Source organism: Dioscorea cayenensis, chromosome 10 (genome assembly GCF_009730915.1).
Source record: "Dioscorea cayenensis subsp. rotundata cultivar TDr96_F1 chromosome 10, TDr96_F1_v2_PseudoChromosome.rev07_lg8_w22 25.fasta, whole genome shotgun sequence".
In the NCBI taxonomy this organism is placed as follows: domain Eukaryota; kingdom Viridiplantae; phylum Streptophyta; class Magnoliopsida; order Dioscoreales; family Dioscoreaceae; genus Dioscorea; species Dioscorea cayenensis.
In genome coordinates this window covers 4,561,321-4,582,341 of record NC_052480.1, presented here as the reverse complement: position 1 = coordinate 4,582,341, position 21,021 = coordinate 4,561,321, and the positions used below count along the sequence as shown (strand labels likewise).

At 31.9% G+C, this 21,021-nt stretch overlaps 3 protein-coding genes across 4 annotated transcripts; all 3 read right to left on the bottom strand.

Moving 5' to 3' along the window:
* Positions 1-1,816: 1,816 nt before the first annotated feature.
* On the bottom strand, positions 1,817-3,657 carry LOC120270851 (probable protein phosphatase 2C 74). The gene is made up of 5 exons (XM_039277917.1): positions 3,089-3,657; positions 2,795-2,980; positions 2,512-2,682; positions 2,247-2,426; positions 1,817-2,132 (listed from the first exon to the last, which is right to left on the bottom strand). The coding sequence occupies exons 1-5, from the start codon at positions 3,572-3,574 to the stop codon at positions 1,989-1,991; spliced, it is 1,167 nt and encodes a 388-aa protein (XP_039133851.1). The 5' UTR covers positions 3,575-3,657; the 3' UTR covers positions 1,817-1,988.
* Positions 3,658-7,494: 3,837 nt separating this feature from the next.
* Positions 7,495-14,451, bottom strand: LOC120270832 (probable protein phosphatase methylesterase 1). Its single transcript, XM_039277897.1, has 13 exons — positions 14,292-14,451; positions 13,121-13,205; positions 12,973-13,043; positions 12,257-12,371; positions 12,017-12,096; positions 11,395-11,479; positions 11,199-11,279; positions 10,659-10,753; positions 9,955-10,005; positions 9,772-9,852; positions 8,688-8,760; positions 8,071-8,148; positions 7,495-7,791 (listed from the first exon to the last, which is right to left on the bottom strand). Exons 1-13 carry the CDS (start codon positions 14,399-14,401, stop codon positions 7,768-7,770), a joined length of 1,029 nt encoding a protein of 342 aa, XP_039133831.1. The 5' UTR covers positions 14,402-14,451; the 3' UTR covers positions 7,495-7,767.
* A 2,397-nt stretch (positions 14,452-16,848) lies between these two features.
* On the bottom strand, positions 16,849-19,281 carry LOC120270651. 2 transcript variants are annotated; one of them, XM_039277712.1, is made up of 2 exons: positions 19,032-19,281; positions 16,849-18,276 (listed from the first exon to the last, which is right to left on the bottom strand). In XM_039277712.1, exon 2 carries the CDS (start codon positions 18,067-18,069, stop codon positions 16,960-16,962), a length of 1,110 nt encoding a protein of 369 aa, XP_039133646.1. In that variant the 5' UTR covers positions 18,070-18,276; positions 19,032-19,281; the 3' UTR covers positions 16,849-16,959. The 2 variants fall into 2 exon arrangements, with proteins under 2 accessions (XP_039133646.1, XP_039133645.1); XM_039277711.1 differs by having other exon boundaries at positions 19,037-19,281.
* Between the last annotated feature and the right edge of the window lie 1,740 nt (positions 19,282-21,021).

Genomic DNA, 21,021 nt, shown 5'->3' with positions numbered 1-21,021 from the left:
CAACAATTACATGTAAAGTGTTATAAATAATAGTAATTAAATATATTCATTCAAGCACTTATCAATAATATGAGTTCCTAGTTATATCACATCACTACAATATTTCCAAACTTATAATATTCAAACTAATAATCTCATTATATTTGTAATATATGGCATTACCATGAATCAAACATCTGAGGAAAAGATGTCCGTTGTATACAACTTAACCAAAGAACAGTACAAAAATGTGATTATGATATTATAAATTTGACTTTTCCCACATAAAAATATTTATGAAATTTATAGGTTTGAAAAAAAAAAAAACTAACCTTCTCTTTTCGTTTAACATAGAGTTTTATTTTATTTTTATTCTTTCTTTCTACTCATTTTTTTCATTCTTTGTATTATATTGTGTAACCAGTAATATAATTTACGGTTGCAGTTTTTTCAAAATTAATAAATTAATAATTGATTTTTTTTTTGTGTGTTCTTTCACTTTCAACCTTGATAAACTAAGTCAAAATTAATGTTTTTCTAAATTGAAGGATTTGTGTAAAGAAAATAGTTTCTTTTCCAAAAATTGGCATTTCAATGTTTTAAAAAAAATTGAAAAAAATAATTGTCAGAAAAAAAAAGTTGAAAACTTTTTTTCCCAAACACCATATATATATACTGTTTTTCATAAATCAGAAAATAATTTTCATATATCTTTTTCATTCAATAAACTAAGAAAGAAAAGTTGGTTCTATGGCAAGCTGTATTGTAGTGTTTATATAACATATACACACATCAACACCCAAATGCACAATTATTCATTCATCTGATTGTTTTGCGTGTGATGACGTGTTGATGAGTCTTTGTTAAAAAATAATAATAAAACAAAATAAAATAAAATTGATAATGTTATGAATACTTTAAAAATAAGGACTATCTTTGGTAGCAATCGACATATTTCAACATGTGATGACACTATAGCATCGGTATATATTATTGTAGCAACAGTTTATATATTATTGTAGTATCCGCTGGCCGCGGCCATATGATACTGTAGCAATATCCAGTACTATTACTATTACACTTATTAGTGCTTATTAGGCCGTTGGATCAATTCAATTTTGACCGTCCATTTAACCTTTAAATACCTATAAATATTTTTTTTGTGTTGTAAATATATAGGGAAAAAAGATAAAAAAGAGGAAGGAAAAAGGAGAAGTGAAGTATAATCGAGGTGTACGGTACATATTTTTTTCTTATTCTTTTTATATTTTTTTTCTATTTATCTTATATTAATGAAAATCTATGTATATATTTATATTGAGGATAAATTATTAGTTCTATGTATAATAGATAAGAAGTAATATGTCAATATAAGCTAATTATTCCGTTTTTGTACCAAATATATTAATGAAGTTAGATTCTTTGTATATACATATGAAAAAAAACCAAATTTTGCCAAAAAAAATAAAAAATTGCAAAAACATAACCAACAAAAATTGCATGCTACAAATGGAACCAGTGATTCATTACTTAATAATGAACTAATTTTATATTGATATAAATCCTATGTAATATTCACATTGTCATAAAAAAATAAATAATTAAAAATAATAATAAAGTTCTAAGTTGCCACAATGTAAATTGGGCCTGAGTCAAAATATGCAGTAGTTGTAGCTTATTTATTATTAAATTTATAACGTATTTTTCCAAAGATAATTGAGACCTTTTTATAAATAAAATCGAAATTTCAAACTCTATGCTACATATTTAATATTTTTTTATAAATTTGAATTCTTCATAACACTTTTATTACAAGAAAACAAAATATGGGATAAGAATTCAATGTTAATGAATTAAAGGAATAGACTTAATCTAATTATATACATATACATTCTACTAATTAGTTTCTTATCCTAACCCTAAAAAAAATATATCTCATGTCAACTAATAAACTGCCTAATTAATCCCTCAATCTCTCTTGTATACAATTAAACCACCAACATCATCATCTACATAAACTTTTGAAGATCAACCACCATAACTGTTATATCATCTCTTCCACCTCTCTTTGTAGACAACTCCACAAGCTCTTTGCAAGACCTCACGCTGTTCTTCTTCTTCATTACAATATCCAGTGCTTCTTGATTACTCACCTGAATTTAATTAAACATATATTATTATAAAATCAACTCAAACTTATAAGCGTTACATTCACTTTAATATATAAACTAATTAAGTTTTGCATGCATATATATATATACACTCACCTTGTCCCATAAACCATCAGAAGCCATTATCAAGAATTCACATTCAGAAGTAAGCTTCAGTTTGCAAGTCTCTGGCTCAGATATAACCCATTTTTTCATGTTCTCATCGCCGATTGCTCTCGAGACAGCGAGTGAGTCTTGAACTCTCCACACTCCATTTCGGCAATTCACATAGCCTCCCTGATATCACCATTGCAAAATTATCAATGGTATGTTCAAAAACAGAGAAAACTATATATATATATAGATACAGATAATGACTTACCGAGTTTTCAATCCTAATTTTTTCGTCGTCTCTTGAGGGACGATGATCACTTGTTAGTGCATAAGCCACACCATTCTTGCTCATGACCACTCTACAATCACCTGCATTGGCAACATGCAGCTCTCCATTCTTGAACATGACTGTTGCTACACACGCTCCACTGCTCACACCCTACCATATTAAATGTACAAAGTTTTACTTTAAACCTTGAATTCAAAGCCCACCAAATAAGACTTTGTAAGTTTTATACTTATATATATAGTAATATAATATAAATATATACCTTGCTAAGAAACTCCCTATCTGTGGTCAAATACCCTTCTTTAATTGCTAGTTCCAGAGAGTCTTGTTCCTCTTCTTCTGTTTCTAGTAATGCTGAAAGAGAGTTTATTATATTCTTCCCAAGTTTCTCAGAAACAAAGTCTACTGCTGCACGTCCTCCATGTCCATCAAAAACTCCAAAAAATGCCTGAAATGAAGACGTACCCAAACATGTGTTTCATTAATTAATTAATTACAATCACACTGAGAATATTAATGAAATATTAATTTATAAAGTTCTTATTAGTAGTAATACCTGTTTGGAATCTCCATGAATATTGGTTATGACTCCATAACCATCCTCCATCACATGTCTTTTTCCTTTTTTAGATGCCAAACAATACTCATTCTCTTCAACCTCAACCTCCTTCTCTCCCAAATCTTTCTCCTTCTCCGCCTCACCAAACTCCAAGCTCACAAAAGACTTGGGTATCACAATCTTCGACGGCCTCTTCCTTATCATCATCTTCTTCTTCTTATTCTCTAAACTCACAGATTCCTCATCGGTCATCAGATTAACCTTACAACTCTTGCTTGCTAGCTCCGGCAACTTCGTCGTTACCATACTTGATGATGATGCTGATGATGCTGATGGTGATGATTCAGTGATCATCTTCCAAGAAGGGTGATGAGGAGAGTTGGTGGAACAAAGAGCCATATTGGTGATACCTTTTCTTAGAAACTTGATGAAGATTACAAGAAGAGAGATGAGAAACCATAAGCAATCAACTTGGTCAACCATGCTTTAAAACTCCACCTCTTTGTTTCCCAAGACTTGCTACTTTTAAGAGATATCTTCCCTGAGAATCAGCTATGCTTCTTACAAGCTTTTCTATTTGAAGGAATGATTGAAAGAGAACTACTTCTCTATATATAGACAGATAGACAGATAGACAGATGATCATTAATAGCGAAAGTCTATATAATAAATATAGTAAAAGGAGAGAGATTGAGAGGGTGTTTTGGATTGAATAATTGGACTTTTCTTTGTCCCGGGTCAATGTGATAGTGATGGTGTTTTTTACATTGGAGAGAAAGAGAAGGGTTCTTAAAGGTTAAGTATAGGAAGAGAGCGGGAAAAGGTCTTTAAGAGGTTACTGAAATTGAATTTGGAGCCCCGATTCATCGCCTATTTTTAATGAATAAGATTTCTCAATCGGGAGACTTGTTAAACAGTGCTTATCAATTTGGGGAAGTGGTCCCACTCCTGCTACAAACATATTTATTTATTTATTTAATATATGTATAATCTATTAATTTTATAATTTAATTTAATGTAAAATTTTATAATTATGAGAACCGGAGCATATTTATTATATAAGTCAGTTATTAAATACAATAATTATTCAACAAATAATCTAATGAATAATTAAAATTTTCATAACAATTAATCGCAAGTATATAACATTTTTTCACAATAATTTTTATAATGAAATAAACATCTAACAATTATTCAACAAATATAAATACTTTTACACAACAAATAATCACACAAAGATTTAAAAAAATTAAATTAAATATAATACAAATAGAAAAAAAAAGAAGATAATTTTAAAATAAAACATAAACTTGAAGATAATTGATCAAACAAAAAAAAACTCACCAATCCATGAGATCTGCAATGTTTTTTTATTTTATAAATTTTGCCATAGCAATTGCATTTTTTAGGATTTTATTTTTATTTTATTTTTATTTTTATATTAATATCCTAAATATTGATAATTATGTATTGATAAGTTCAATAAAAAAAATCTATATATAATGTTTAAAAATAAAAATATTTGAGGATTTATGTTTAGCTAACCATATTATTTATTATCACTGAACATCAAATTTATTTAATACAATAATTTATTATTTTTATTTAATTTATTATAAATAATATGAGGTAGAATTTTAAAAAAAAAAAAGTAGCATTTTTCATATGAATTATATATAAATTATATATTTTTTTGAATTATATATATATATATATATATATGTATATATATATATATATATATATATCCTCTACCCACAAAATCCGCTAGTGAGTCCAGCAATACTTATCTTGCATTGAATTTTGATGGGTCTTAAGTTTTAAAGATGTAATCACCTATATTGGTGCACCTGTAGTATTCTTGTCAAAAAAAATTATGGTTATAATTAATTTAATATGTAAGAGAGGTATTTATTTACCATTTTTATTTTTTATTTATATGAAATGTCTTTAATTTAAGTGAATAAATTAAAGGGTTTTATTGAACAAAAATATTACATGGTTTCTTTGAATGGAGAAATTATGATTTTTAAAATAAAAATTGCACCCATTATCCATTATAAAGTACTTATACATGATGCCTAACATTCTTCGCATATATTAATTAGAAAAAGAAAAATGGTATCTTTGATAATTAATTAGATGATGGATTTTATGCCGGCCTATATAAATGCCTTACTGTATTCATACAAAAGCAGGTGGTACTTCCAAAGTTGCCCATGTGTCAATGTCATCTTATTTTTGCCCATCTATATGACTAAATCTATGTCACCACACTCACAACTTACGTTATTATTATTATTATTATTATTATTATTATTATTATTATTATTATTATTATTATTATAGCACAAATAACCGATAGAATAATTAAATGATAATAAATTTATTTTTTATATTGAAGATTAAAAGTTCGACTTCTTGTTTTTTTTAAATCGGTTATGGGTCATCATACTTTTGTTCATGTATACTAAATTTATTTTTAAATATATTTTTTCTATTAATATAAATAAAATATTAAAAAATGATAATACTCATATAAATAATTTGTTATTAATATTTGATTTAGTCCTCCATTAGTTTTTGATGTATTTCTCTGTCCTTAGTAAATGGAGTGTTTTGTAAGTGTTATCTCTTTAGATCGTTTGAGTACGACCGATAGAATCAAATTTGATTTTTTTCACATAAATCAAATTTGATTAACATTCAAAGGTACGATAAATATTTTTAAAATTTAAATATTATGAGTCCATATTAAAGAAAAATGTTATATATATATATATATATATAAACTTCTTTTAATTTGAACTTAACTAGTCAACCAATGTTGGCTCAAGTTTGGTTTAATATTATGTCTATACATATTCATAAATTTGATTCATAATTACATAATTACAGTACATGTTATTTTTTTTAATAAAATATAGATAAATCATATTGAGAATATATAAAACATAAAATTAATGTTAACATATTTGTACTTTCACTTTATGTGAACTAATGTTCAAATATATCTTTTCAACGAAACACAAATACTTTATACAGAGAATTCAATGCTAATAGACCAAAAATTTATTAATAATTATAATATATAAAACTGAATATGACAATATATATAAAACAAAAGCAAAAATACATCAACATCAAACACATTAACCCAACAAAGTAACAGAAAATTTGATTGATTGATTAATTAATTAAGTGATTAGAAAGAGTCATGAGTTCACTAATCTTAATAACCTGAAGTTCGTTTTCGCTTTCCTCCAAAAACGACGAAAACGTATTCTACGCCACGTCAACAAAACCGTATGACCTTTTCCACTCGCCGGCATGAGAAAAAATCGGCGAGGAATTAAAGGGAGAACTTCCAGAAGTGGAGATGACGTCAGCAATGAAAACGAGACCCACGTGACACGTGCCAAATATGAACGGGTTTTTGCGCCGTCGCTAGTGGCGGTGGATTCGTTGTCAATGGGTTTGACTTGGCCGCGGCCCTGAATTAGTCAACGTGAACGTATGGTTTGAGTCAGCGGCCGACATGTATTGTCTTGTCTTACCCATGCGTTTCACAAAACTTTCAGAAAATTACACTAAGGTTAGTTGAAAATAAAATTTTTTTTAATTGAAAATAAAATTTATGAAATCGTATATATAATTATATATTGGATTTGTGTTTAGTTGTTAAAAACTTAAAACTAATAGATGTTGGTTTTTTTTTTATTAACATCAGTAGATTCTAAAATTTAGGTTGTTATTTTTATTTATTTATTTTTGATAATGAGAAAAGCTACCACGGCTATGCTGTTATGCGTGGAGTCAAAAGCATAATTTTTTTGCTGATTAATTTTAGTTATAAATTTATTTATTTATTGTTTATTTTATTGGAGATTGGAAAAAGATAAAACTTAGGCGATTCTAAGACCCAAATGATTTTTTTTTTTAAAGTTAAAACAAACAATCATTTAAAATTTTTATAAAAAAAAATTATTTTAAGGGTTAATGAGAATTTAATTTATATATTGTAAAGCTTCTTTGTTGGGTGTGATACTTGCCAGTGTATGTGAAATAATGCTTTATTTATTATTTATCTATTTTGGAAGAGCTAGATTTGTCAATTTCAGTAACTAATATTTATATTTTAAATAAATGCAAAACGAGAAATTTATTTTGAAGACTCAAATTTAGGATTTACGGGATATTTTTCAATATGTAAAAAATAGAAAGTGGTCTATGGGTATCTGGGCCTATTGATCTAGTTAGATAAAACCCATCAGTAAACAATGAAAGTTTAAATTATAGATAAAGACATATTTATATTTCACGGTCCCTCACTCACTCACTTGCTCCGAGGAGGCTTGTACATATCCCAGCCTTTCTCAGTGGCCTAAATGCTCTTCTTGGTGAAAAAAAAAAAAAGAAGACAAGATTGAAATGCATCACCTGTTCAAATACATGGACAATTTATGGTTTTCTAATGCACAGGCCACAAGCTAGGCATGTCCTTGGTTTGTAAGCAGTTTGCATTTGTGGGGCTAAAAACTTTGGAACAAAACATGCTCACTATACAAAACAGGATTCAATGAACAGCAAATTGTCCCTCACTTCTTCTCAGTTTCTGATTTTGTTAGCATCATTGCTTTAGAGTGCTTGAAAATTGTTACTCTTTTGCTGCTTTTTTACCGATGAAGGAGGCCTGGTATCTGCAGCATAAGTTAAGTTGGGATGAAGCATCATTCACAGATGATTTGTTTAAATTCATAAGTTGTTGGATTGAACACCCCTCAAGTATCACCAAAATCATTCATAGGACATTTGACAAGAGAATGTACAAATTTTACCACACCAACTGGTTTTAATCATTAGCTGAAAGACAGTAATATATATATATATATATAGTTCAATTTAAACTTATCAATCATAGATCAGAGAACCAACACAAAATAAAAGATGATGAAACTTAACTGAAGGTGATTACTAACCTCAACACCACAGGATCCAATTCGGTTGCGTGAAATGAAGTTGATTACATATGATGCAAATTCCTCTGGGACATCTTCCTGCAGAAAGGGTATTGTAAATGACCTATTGCAGAAAATTCAGAAAGCTTGATCTGATATGAACAGTAAAGGTTGTTTGCCATTAAGCAAGACTAAAACAAGAAATTATACAAGGTCAAGTTATCGGTAGAATTTTTTCCTCAGAATACTTCTTCATAGTTTGCTCAAGCATATATTCACAATTAATCTCAGGCACTTTTTCATGATGATGAATAGCATCCTAATAAGTTAGAAAACCTGATTGCTTTCCTTCAGGATTTTTTTTTTAATAAAAAGAAAGAATTTTAGAGTACACAATTCACAATCATTTTCAGGAGCTTTGGACAAATGTCAAGAGTATTGCCTGCAATTCTCGATGCATCGTACTAAAGCACTTATTTTAGTTGTTCTAGAGATAATATCTTAGGTGTTACAAGCACAACATCAAAAGCCAAAAGAACACATCACTTTGAGCCATTTCTTGAATTGCACATGGTCACACATAAGTAAATAACAATTACAAATCAAATATAACAATAACCAAAGGGAGAAACGTGAACCTGAATTGCATGTCCAGTATGGCGGACAACCACTAGTTGAAACTTCCCTTGCATCTGGCCAATTGTAAGTGATCTGTATGGAAAATGGTACAATGACTTTCTCAAAAATGTGTTTACGCTCGCATAGCTTCTACAATAGTTAATTTATGAAATTGATTGAATAGTGTCTATAAGTTTCAACCAAGTAAACTTAATATGAAGTGTAAATGAAGAAATAATTTTGTTAGTAGGTGTTTATGCAATTGAGATTATGCAAATCTAGATTTCACTTGATGCCACTTTTAAATGGAAATTTGTCCAAACCAATAAAAAACCAGACATGGTTTGCAATAATGAATAGCACTGACATATTATTTAGGAGTAGTGTGTACACCCTAGTGAGCTTTTGAGCAACTAAAGCAAACAAAGTAAATCTCTTTAGGGTAGTAAACCAAATGTTAAAATTCTGCGCAGAGAACAATTTATTCATATAAATAACTGTTGGGTACTGATGCAGACCCTCTAGCATAGTGGATTAAGCCACAACCGTTTTCTATTTCTCACACATGTCCCACAAAAATCTTGGTGATCATTTTTTAATCTGATACTAACCAAACCTGCACTAAAAAACCATACAATTTGGTCTTTGAGATTTCCATATATATCTAGAGAAAGAGAGAAAAATGATGAAATGGTTTTACGAGGAGCTATCTCGGCATTTAAATCTTCTCACTAAGACATATAATCAATGCAGTATGACTATTGACTCCGGAATTCAACAATATTCTCACATCTAAAAATCCAGAACAAAGTCATTGAAATTGGGTAATTAATAGGATCTAACAGCCAAAGAATTTTAGTTGACTAAAATGTTCAAGATCTGCTGATGAATTTATTTAATTATTCTGAGTAAAAAACTGGATAAAAGGTGAGGTGCTAAGCTGGACCCACTGCTCTTACAGTGAACTTTGCAAATAAGTCATAAATTACACAAGGTACTTAGGTAGCAAAATCAATGGCATAAAGGAGCCAAATTAAAAGGTGAATAGCGAGTAAAATAAAAATGTGAAAATGCACTCAATATATTAGTCATGTCAGAAAAGACCTGTCCAATCTGTCTGTTCCAGCCAACATTAAAAGCTTCGGTGCTGGGCATGACAAAAATTTGTCAGAAAGGCCTTCATACCTGTTCCATGTCATGAGAAGTCTTTTAGACCAATAATCACAGCAATGCTATACATCTACAATACAATGCCTTTTGCTATGGCAAAGGAAGTTCAATACCAACCAGCCCTTCCAGTATACTTCTGTTTCTTCTAGAGGGATCCGGAAAGTGTAGCTGTAAGAGTTCATAAATAGAATGTGTGAAAATTTCATTTGGTCTACATGAACTATTTATAAATACACATAGGCGGGTAAATTTTTCCAGTGAGTACCTAAGTTTGAGCTTATATCAGTTTGAGCACTAACTTTCAATTTGTATCAAAATGAATACTGAGTTTTAATTTTATTTCTCTAGTTGGGTAATTGGGGATTTCCGGTGGATTTTTTTGTGATGTGGACACCGGAAAGGTTGCATGGATTCCCTGTGTCCACGTCACCAGGGCTATAGTATTCTAGAGAGAGAGGGAAAAAAAAAGAATGATGGGAGAGAAGCTGACGTGTACGTCCTACGTGGATCAAAAAAGCCATTGGTTAAGTGGCTAAGTTGGTGAGTCAATGACGTGGACCCAGGGCATCTACGCAAGCTTTCCGACGTCCACATCACCAAAAATCCACCAAAAATCCCAAATTACCCAGCTGGAGAAATGAAATTAAAACTTAGTGCTCATTTTGATACAAATTGAAAGTTAGTGCTCAAACTGATATAAGGTCAAACTTAGGTACTTACTGGAAAAATTTACCCGCACAAGGCTTAGCAAAGAAGTCTTCTAATCTAAACGTGATCAACCAAGCATGTACGCTAGAATCACCAGATTCTATTAAGCTCACCATTTCTTTGAATCATCATATTTCAACGTTGATGGAACTGATACACGAGCAGAGTCCACATTTCTTAATGAGCCACCTTTGACGCTCCATTCAATCTGCAAAATTTCTAAAAATCAATGCATCATGGCAATGATTACCAAGCCAGATAGAGTTGCTTGACCAAAAACTTGTAAATACTATGATTTTCTTCAAAACTCAGCCAATAAGAACTTATTCAAGGGCATCAAAGTCGTAGTATGCTAATATTACGAAGAGACCACATTCTCCTAGTCTGGTGGGACATTATAAGAAGATAGAATTATGAACTTGATTGTAAATCAAACACGATAAATACATACCACCTTCTCTATGGTTGGGAAACATTGCATTCTGTTGGATAGAATTTTCTCAAATAGAACTTATTCAAGGGCATCAAAGTCATAGCATGCCTTTAATAGTAATTATTACAAAGAGACCACATTCTCCTAGTCTTGTGGAACATCTTATATAAAAAGATAGAATTACGAACTTGATTGTAAATCAAACACCATAAATACATACCGCCTTCTCTATGGTTGGGAAATATTGCATTCTGTTGGATAGAATTTTCTGCATATGGATCAATGACGCCATGGCTGTTCCCTGTTATATACATATATATATATATATATAAAGAAATAGAATATGAATCCGATAACATCACAGATAGATTTCAAATTAATATGGTAGCATGAAAATTTCAAGTTATGAAATGAACCTCTACAACATCAACAACAATAAGGCCTTGCAGATTCGTGATCACTCTCTTTGCAGCTGCATGTATAGCCACAGAGCCTCCCATGCTTCAAAATCAATGAAAAATAAGAGTCTTTGATCTAGATAAATATTATGAGAACAACTTGCCATGAGGTACATCAAAAGCAGAAACAATTCAGGTAAAATAAGTAAATTAAACTGTATTTGGAATAGAAGAATAATTGCTATACTTGAATTGTCAGAACTATTTGCTATATATACATACATAACAATGCCCACAGATGATAAAAAACTTGACAGAGCATAGAGCAAGAAAAAGTCTGCAGAAGAATAAAGGTTACATAATAAGAGCATAGCGCAAGAATAAAGAATTACAGTATGTGGCAAGCTTCTTAGATTTTGTAAAACCCAGTTTTCATGGAAGACTAAGGTCGCACTAAAATTTTAAACTTGTCTTCACATGCTTGATTGATGACATTCATACCAATAACAAGTCCTTAACAACTTGTGACAAAGCAAATTACAAAATACATTGATATAAGGACCTGAAAATTCAACTAAATAAGTATTAAAGCAAAATAATAATGACAGGTTTCTATTGAAAAATGCTAGAGGCACAAAACCTGTGGCCAACAAGGATAATGGAAGGTGGAGAATCCCCATAAATCGCTTTCAGAACAGCCAAAACATCATTGGATAAAGTCTGCAAATCCAAATCAATTATTTTCTGCTGGAGTATGATACTGTTTTAAATCAAGGTATCTTTGTATAGTCAATTGGCACATTGCAAAGGAGGAATTTACAAAAAAAAGTTACAGTTAATTATTGCTCTTGTACTAATTCACAGAACTGATATTATGTACCTCAATGGACAAGTCTAGATCATTACTGGTGGATGATTTCCCGTGCCCTCTCAGGTCCATGGCTACTACCCGAGCCTTTTCTTTGATCTTACTTGCCGCCAGCGCAAATGATAGCCTGAACAGAATTTATTAAAAAAAAAAAAAACTAAAATAATCAGAATGTAACTAAAGGGAACCAAAGATTCTAAATAAATTATTGATGCTCAGATCAAGACTTAGATTTCTAATGTATGAAGCGAATGAAACAAAAGGTGCAAAAATCTGGAGTGATAACTTCCAAAATCCCACTTATTTATCCAGATCAGGCCGACACAGTTACAGCATACAACTGCATGTCATGAAAACAACTATTTAATTACATCAAAATATCAAGCTAATCAGCTTTTCTGCCATCCATATTATGAACCACTTATTCTAGTTGAACAAAATGTTGGCGTAGTCCAGGTTTGCATTGAAACATTGGAATCTACTGCAGAAAATTACACACATGCAGTTATACATTAACTGGAATATCTGAAATTTGAAATAGATAAACTGTGAAGTTCAATGGTTATGAAGAACGAGAGAAAAGTACAGTTGACACATTAAAATAAAATGGTCAAGGAACTTGGCAACCACTTAATAGTAACACTAATTCAGGATGTGGCAGTGATTGCCAATAGTACATATCATGAGGATATAATATATCATCCAACTTATAAAGAATTACAACTTACCCTGAATAACCACCTCCATGAAGACAGAAAACAACTGGTCCTTCAGATCCAGCTAAGTAGATATGAAATACCTAAAAGAAAATAACATAGATGTTAAACCTTTCCTCTTTGATAATCATGGTCCCAAAAGGAAAAGCACCCAACTCACATCATTTGAAGAAGGAATTGCAACATCTTCTTCTTTGTCAAAAAAGGATGACCATTCTAAGGGTGAATGCTTTTGACTGGAAGTCCTGCATGTACACTAAAGAATGAGGAACTTGCTTTCTTGTACCAAACATGCAATCAATGCTTCTTAATGTAAAAAGATTTTTATGAGCCTGGACTGACTGGTCCAGAAATTTCTTTTATTTTTACAAATATCATCTACATTGAGAAAGGAAGCTAATGAACCATATCATAATCATCGCAACAAATCTTATAGACACCAATGATATTCTCAATCCCACTAGCACATTCCACAATGTCATCTAAATTTTGCTACACATTCATTTAAAAATATTATAAGCAATGATAAAAGGCAAAAGATAGGGCACCAATATGCAGAAATCAATATAGGCAAACTAGTATTGAACAACTATGTGCATTTGACCCCTTTAAAAAGCATTTTATCTTTAATTAATATATCTTCACCATAAACTTTCATGCTAGGGGTTGTGCCAAGCCATAAACTTTCAGAAGTATGTGTTTAAGAGACTCAACATGCTAGGGGTTGTGCCAAGCCATAAACTTTCATGCAAATTTTTTTGCCCTTTTGACCCCAACAGGATAACTTCATGGAATTATAGTTTACATAACAAGAAAATGTAAAGATATCAACTTTCAAGATGGATGAAGAACTTCAAATTTTCCAGATCACCTTGGCTTTTGATGCAAATAAATCCGCAAATTAATGCATACAAGAAGTACAATACCAGTAACATGATCCATTCATTCCTCATGAACAGACACATCAGTACTTGGCTTCCAAAAAATGCAAGTCATTAAGCTAAAAGATCAATTTTCATCTGACTGATAAAAAACCTTGTGAGATCTTTAATCAAAAAAATAAAAGGAAAAAAAAATTCACCATAAACCCAACGCAATTGAGATAACGAAATAATCTAAAATTCAACACAAAAAACGAAAAGCATTTCCCCCACAAAATCAAAAGCTGAATACTTCATCCATCAAACCCGATCACGATCAAACTATTCGAATAATAATAAGATCACTATAGAAAACCAACAATCACAAGGAAAACAGCTGATCAATCACGGAAATCACTTCAGGCGATTGAAAAGAAGAAATGATGAGAAGAGATGTGAGTAAGGGCTCACTGAGACGCCGGGCGGGGAGGGATGGACGCCGGCGAGAAGGCTGAAGGGAGGCTCTGTGGGTCTTCGTCGGCGGCGTCCTCGGGGAGGGCGGAGAGGTTCGTTGAATCCATTGGATCTTCAGAGAAGCGATGGGCAAACTCGAAGGAGAAGAAGACTCATGAGTCTCTCGACAGTAGCTTTGCATAGCTTTCCCATAGCGGGTCGGATTCTGGAATCACTCAATCCGAATCCGAATCCGATCCGTCCTTATCGGGTCGGATGGGATAGAACATGATGAATGATGATTGATGATATAAATAAATGTTCATGACTACCTTAAGATCCTTGATATTTTAAACTTTTATTAATAGTTTTTTTGGAGTTTTTCAAAATTTGTAGAAAAATGTGAAACTATTTTTTTTAAAAAAAATTAATTTTAATTGATTTATGATGGTAAATAGACTTATTGGTAATCGTTTCATTTTTTTATCTTTTTAAAAAGATGTATAAAACACTTAAATTAAAAGTGATAAAAGAGTACAATAAGGCCTAAAATAGAAGACCATCAATAAATGAGCTTATAGAGAGAATAATACTAAAAGCACTCATTAGAAATGAGTAGGTACTGATAATTACAGAGACAAAGACCAAAATATACTGAAAAACAAAATCCCAAAGAGAAGGAGGGAGATTCCTTCTTAATGACTAGCCAGTGGCTAGGGATATAGTGATGGCTATTGCGACACTTTCTTCTTATGCACGGGATGATAAGAACTCTTCGTTTTTCATTTCACTGTTTCGATAGAATCTTTTAGTTTTTTTCCAAGTAGTCGACCCTGGGCTGATCGACCCGCCAAGTCCAGGGTCAGTGTTGATAGGTTCGACCAGTTGAACCAGAGTTAAATCAGTGATCAATAATAAAATATTAAAAATATATATTATAATAATTAATAATATAAAAAAATTATAACTTATATTTTAATAATTAAAAAACACAATTAATTAAACATAATATTTAAAATTTTTATTTTACATATTTTTTTAATTTTAAAAATATTTAAAATACAATTAAATTTAATATAAGTTTTAGATTTATATACAATATTTGAAATAAAATAAAATATATTTAAAAAAAAAACTCTCACCGCTCCTCTCTCGGGACTAACCAAAGAAATGAAAATACCCCCCACTCTCTCTCTCTCTCTCTCTCTCTCTCTGACTCACAAAAACGAAAAAGAAAAAAATCACTCTTCGCTTTCTTCTCATCTCCATTCTCCACGCCTATCATGTTCTTCGCCTTCTCCAGCTCCTCATTTCTTCTCATGCTCACCGTCACCGCCAACACTCTTTCTCACTTCTTCTCATCATAGCATTTTTTTCTTTTTAATTTTATTTTTTTAACCCGTAGATCCGCCGGGTTAACCAATTCCGGGTTGACCTGCCGGGTCACCGGTTTTTGGCCGAGTTATATCAACACCGAGTCAAAGGAGGTAGCGGACCGGGTCTCATGGCTGGCTTTCGGTTTTTCCGATCGAACCGCCGACGGAACCGGAATCGGCTATGAGGCCGGTCCGAGTTTGACAACATTACTTTTTTCTTTAACTTGGGAGCTTTAGTGGGTGTGATTTTTTTTTTTAATAAAAAAATATATCAGTGACTCACATCAACCAAAATGTAAGTTCATTACAGACATATCCGGTCACATGATTTGTTCATATTTTATAAAAAAAAAAAATTATTCACTATGCAAATGACAATATCTAAAATTAATAATTAATCCACAAAAATGATAATTGATGATCAGGCGGGTTCAATTTTTTAGTTTAAAATTTTATTCTTTGTAAGCACTACGGGTAGTAAGTGATTGCCAGTGATTTTTAAGTATTTTTAAAATATTAAATTCAATTTGACGTTTTTTTTAATAGAAAAAGTTAATTTTAATTAATTTTAAAAAAAAACACACTCATAGTTTTTCGGCGTTATCAAGTTGCAGAAAGAAAGTACATGTACATATAATATGTATATTAAGAATTTTAAATTTGTATGAATATGAATAGTGTACCTGATCAAAACAAAGGCACATGAATGATTAAAATCACGTCATTTTCGGTGTCAATTTGTGATGTTTGTTTGTCAGAAAATTTCTCCTTCTCTTCCAAGGACTTGGTTATCTTTGTCATTTTTTGAGAATGAAAAAGAAAAATCTCTAAACAATAATTTTTGGAGCTTGAAAGAACATCAAAGAAAAATCTCTATACAATAATAATTTCTCGTTCTCTTCCTGTGATATTTGAGTTTACATATACCCCTTCAAAGATCATGAACATCAAAACCAAAACTGAAGTGATTTTTTTTTTTTTTTGGTGACAATCATGCAAGATGTAGACAAAGTCAATAAAAGAATGAATGCTAAAGTAAAAGTATGACAACAGCTCAGCTCATGCAGGAAGCTTTTTTAACCTCTGTTTTCCTGCAGAGGACTTTCAACAATCACATGGAATATATCATGACAACATTATTAATTTTGGTGACTACTTTTCATTCCTATTATCACACAATTGAGATCACATTCAAGAAATTGCAAAAGAGTAAAACTTGCTTAGAATTGGAAAATTTTCACTTTGTTGAAAACAGACACAGGTTGACACAGAATTGGGAAGCAAATGAGAGAAGCCATAATATGTGTGCACTATTTCATAGGGACAGAGTTGAAATCTTCACTGCCTGATGCCAAAGGCTCATCCTTTATCGATGGATGGAAGGATATAGAAACATGCTTTGTAAATGAGTCCGGGTTGTTCCTCCAGGTCACTTGGTGGTTTTGATGGGCGACAAGAGGCGCGCCACCATTACCATCCCTGAAGTAATCATCATATGGCATGTCTTCAAGTCCAACATTTCCAAGGTCTCCCAATGCCAATGAATCGGAAATTGGGAAATAGACTAGCATAGAAATTCCAATCAGGACGCAGAGCAACACAGCGAGAAAGGATGTGAATATCAGGGACTCGAAGAACAGGTGTCCTTTGCGGGGCAGAACAGAGGATGCAAGAAGTAACACTCTCATGGGAAGGAGAACCATGACTGATACTATCAGCAAGTATATCCTTCGCTGCAGCCCTTTGTTGATGACGAGTGATACCACCTTGGCTCCAACACAACTAATATAGAACACAAGAATGGTGTAAAAAAGACCAAGAATCACGATGCTTCCCAATGGATAGGTGCATACACTGACTTGCTCGTTCATGGAGCTGCTTAAAACAAACTTTGCCACCATAGTTTTGAGGTTACCATTCTGCACCGTGAACCTAGGACCGATTACTACAATGCAAAGTTGCATGATGAAGACTGGAAGAGAGCAGAATAGGACATAACTGACTGTCTTTCTGTTCCATCGGGGGCTCAGAGTACCAGATTCCCGCTTTTGCAATGAGGCATGTATGAGGAATGTGATCATGAGGAACATGCATGGTTCCGCAAACCCTAGATTCGAGATGATGTAAAACTTGCAAATATCCTTCTGACATCTTATAGAAGTGAAGAGCCTTTCATCCCCTTTCAGCAGAGTTAGTCTCACAATTTCCCCAAAACCCCACCAGATTGCTACTAGGATTAGCACAATGCGAGTAAACCATGGTCCATTAAAATAACTCAGCTGGAGATAATGCCTGCTTCGGATCCATAACTGAAAGTAGATTGAACTATAGATGCAAAGAAGACCCAGGAAAGCAGCAATTGACACAAGAGCAATTGTCACCAAACCGAATGCATCGGCAGAGAATCTGATCAGGTGCATCACCCGAAGGACAGATTCGACGCATGCTCTTAGCTAGCATCGATACCAAGATGGCCCAAAGGAACCACCGGAAGGACAACTATCTCCTTAAGATGGTAGGAACCCCGCCCCCAAGGCAAGCTTCTATGGTTATTAGTCCAAGAAGAAGATTCAATCATGTCAATTGAGCTGCACAGTGGTGTAGATGTGGCTTCCCACTCGAAATACCTAAGGCACACAATATATAAAATCATGCAGCTGTGTAACAAACAGAACAAAGTAACAGGAAACAAGTAAACAAAAAGTTATCATTTTTTTATATTACTATAATTAAGAGGATAAACACAATGACTTCAAGGGGATATTAACCTCACCATCACATCTTTTACTTTTCTAATTGAAGTTTTCAGTGTCAAATTGGAACCTCCTCAACAGAAAGCCAAACAAATAACTAGTATTGAATCCTTCCAAGTAAAACATACCCAGCAATTTTAGAACGACTGAATTAATTAACACATGACAACAATCACATTCCTTTCAGAAACCCAATTTCATGAACCAAAAAAAAAAGGCAAGCAACGACAAGCTCCAGATAATTCAATCAAACAGCCAAAATTGAAACAAAGCCTCAAGATTACAACTTTCTGCAAAAAAATCAAAACTTTTTCCAATCCTGTAACGAATATGCCAAGATAATTACATTCCATCACGAATTCCCATTAGAAAAACCACCACACTAAAGCCTAAGAAAGAGAAACAGCAAACAAACTAAGCATCATTATATAACTTCAAAAACAAATATTCAATAACTAATCCATGTTTGAATAACCCCATAATAAAAACTAAACATCATTACATAGCCTCAAAAACAAACAACCACCAAACTAAACACAAATCCACGCAAAAATCAAAGAAATTTCACAACAGCATCATTTACAAATCAAACAACAAAAAAACCAAAAGAAAAACCCAGAAAGACCAACCTCACCTCAAAATATCTCACATGGGCAGCCAGCATTCCTCCAAACAACTCAAAACCCGAACAAAAATCAAAGGCCGAATACGTCGAAACCGGCCTCAGAATAGAACCGAGGAAGGGATCGACGAGGTCCTAAATCCAAGGAACCCTTCAGAAACACAAAGTGCTTCCCAATGGAGGGTGTCCCAAAACCCTAAAAATGGCGAAAAGAGATCGAGAGGAGGAGGAGAGGAGAAAGAACAACGAGCGAGCGTGAAAGAGGAAAAGAAGGAGGAGGAGGTTGATGACAGGCTGTCACCAGGTGTCATTAGGTTCGGATTGGTATCCGAGCCTCAGGTTCGGGATCTTTGTGGGGGCCCAATCAACGGCGGAGATTTCACACTGGGCTTTCACAAGACGCGCTCCTCTTTTGGCCGGTTGTTTGGGGTTATATTTTGTATTGGATTCGGATCTTGAATTTTTTGGATCCGAGATCCGTTTGTGATTGAAGGACAATTATTCACTTTTATACAAGCTGTAAAAGTGAATAATCCTTAATTACTTTTTTAGACTTTGTATCATGCTAATGGTCTTTTAACCAATTAATATCAGATCTCTTAGGTAAAGTATTTATTTTTAAAAGTAAATATTAGTCTGGATTAAATAAATAAATTTATGACTAAATTTTATAAAAAATATATTGATAAATATAACTTCTTTTAAACTACCTTTTATTAAGTAATTTTTTTAAAGATTTGCGAGGCAGCAACTGTAACTTAAAATTGATGAAAATAAAAAATTTATTCAATAAATAGTGTTTTGTCATCAATTATCAAAATGCATAATATACCGTCTATATTGTTTTTTAACAAATAGGTGATAAATATATTTAGTTAAAAAAAATCACAAAATGTATATAAATATTAGTACAAGCTCAACAAACACTTATGTTCTCATTTTATAAATAATTTTGGGGTTCAATCTCGTATTCTCATTAACTACAAATATCTTTTATATAAAAGATCTGATATCAATAGATAAAGAGGTTGTTAATTACTATAGAGTAACTATCATATGTTTATTAAAGTAAAAATATTCTACAAAATAAAATGAAAAAAATGATGGTTACTTGTAATACTTAGATATAAATATTTAACTTTTGAAAAAACATATATACAAAAGTAAATAAATAAATAAACGTTGAGTTAAGCAGTTTTACTATTAAATATTAATAATCGCATGAATGAGGCTAACGGGTCGGATCTAAATTACCACCATGTTTCCATGTTTCGATATTTGGATCCGGAACTCACAAGGGGGTATTTCCGTCTTTTGAAACAAAAGGTGGGACCCAGGAAGATAGCCCTAAGCAAACGCCAGGTGGCGATTCCCTGATTCAGCTCGAAGTTGTTGACCGGAAGTAGCCGGTAAGATCGCAATGGATTTGCCATCTGGACAATTTTGGGCCGTCTGATTCAGATCGTATGGATGAGACTGATCAAAAACTCCAGCGTATAAACAGCTGGTTTACAGATAGGTATTGGTTCATTACTTACTAGATTGGATTTCCATTGCTTTTGGATTTATTATACACTGGAAAATGATCACATTATTATTATAATTATAATTTTTAGTTCTTTTTTTACTTATATATCTTGTAAAATCACAAAATTGCTTTTACTCTTTGTAAAGTTTTTTATTTTCATGTATACCTCTCAAACAAGTAAAGTTAATATTCTCAAGAAAACCTTTTATACAATGTTTTTACCTTGTGTCATTTTAATTTATGGTAAAATATAATAATAAGTTTAATTTATTAGTAATTAAAACTTAAAATGAAAAAAATTAAAAGGATAATAAATCATCAATCAATGTATGCAAGTTAAACTGTTTTTTACCTTATTTTGGTCCATTATTAAATAATAATGGGTATTCCGTATTCATTTTTAGAGAAACTATAAACAAGAATATATTAATTTTTTATACATATATGTGTAAAAAAAACCTAAATTTAA

Bases quoted from the DNA above. Each gene is read 5' to 3' on its own strand.
- LOC120270651 (XM_039277712.1), bottom strand. From the start codon at position 18,069: ATGCACCTGATCAGATTCTCTGCCGATGCATTCGGTTTGGTGACAATT.
- LOC120270851 (XM_039277917.1), bottom strand. From the start codon at position 3,574: ATGGTTGACCAAGTTGATTGCTTATGGTTTCTCATCTCTCTTCTTGTA. The intron at 2,981-3,088 runs GTATTACTACTA...TCTTCATTTCAG, and splicing joins TTCATGGAGATTCCAAACAG to GCATTTTTTGGAGTTTTTGA. The intron at 2,133-2,246 runs GTGAGTGTATAT...AATTAAATTCAG, and splicing joins CTGATGGTTTATGGGACAAG to GTGAGTAATCAAGAAGCACT.
- LOC120270832 (XM_039277897.1), bottom strand. From the start codon at position 14,401: ATGGATTCAACGAACCTCTCCGCCCTCCCCGAGGACGCCGCCGACGAA. The intron at 8,761-9,771 runs GTCTTTTCTGAC...TTTTCCATACAG, and splicing joins GGAACAGACAGATTGGACAG to ATCACTTACAATTGGCCAGA. The intron at 8,149-8,687 runs GTTCACGTTTCT...CCCTTTCTGCAG, and splicing joins ATACTGGACATGCAATTCAG to GAAGATGTCCCAGAGGAATT.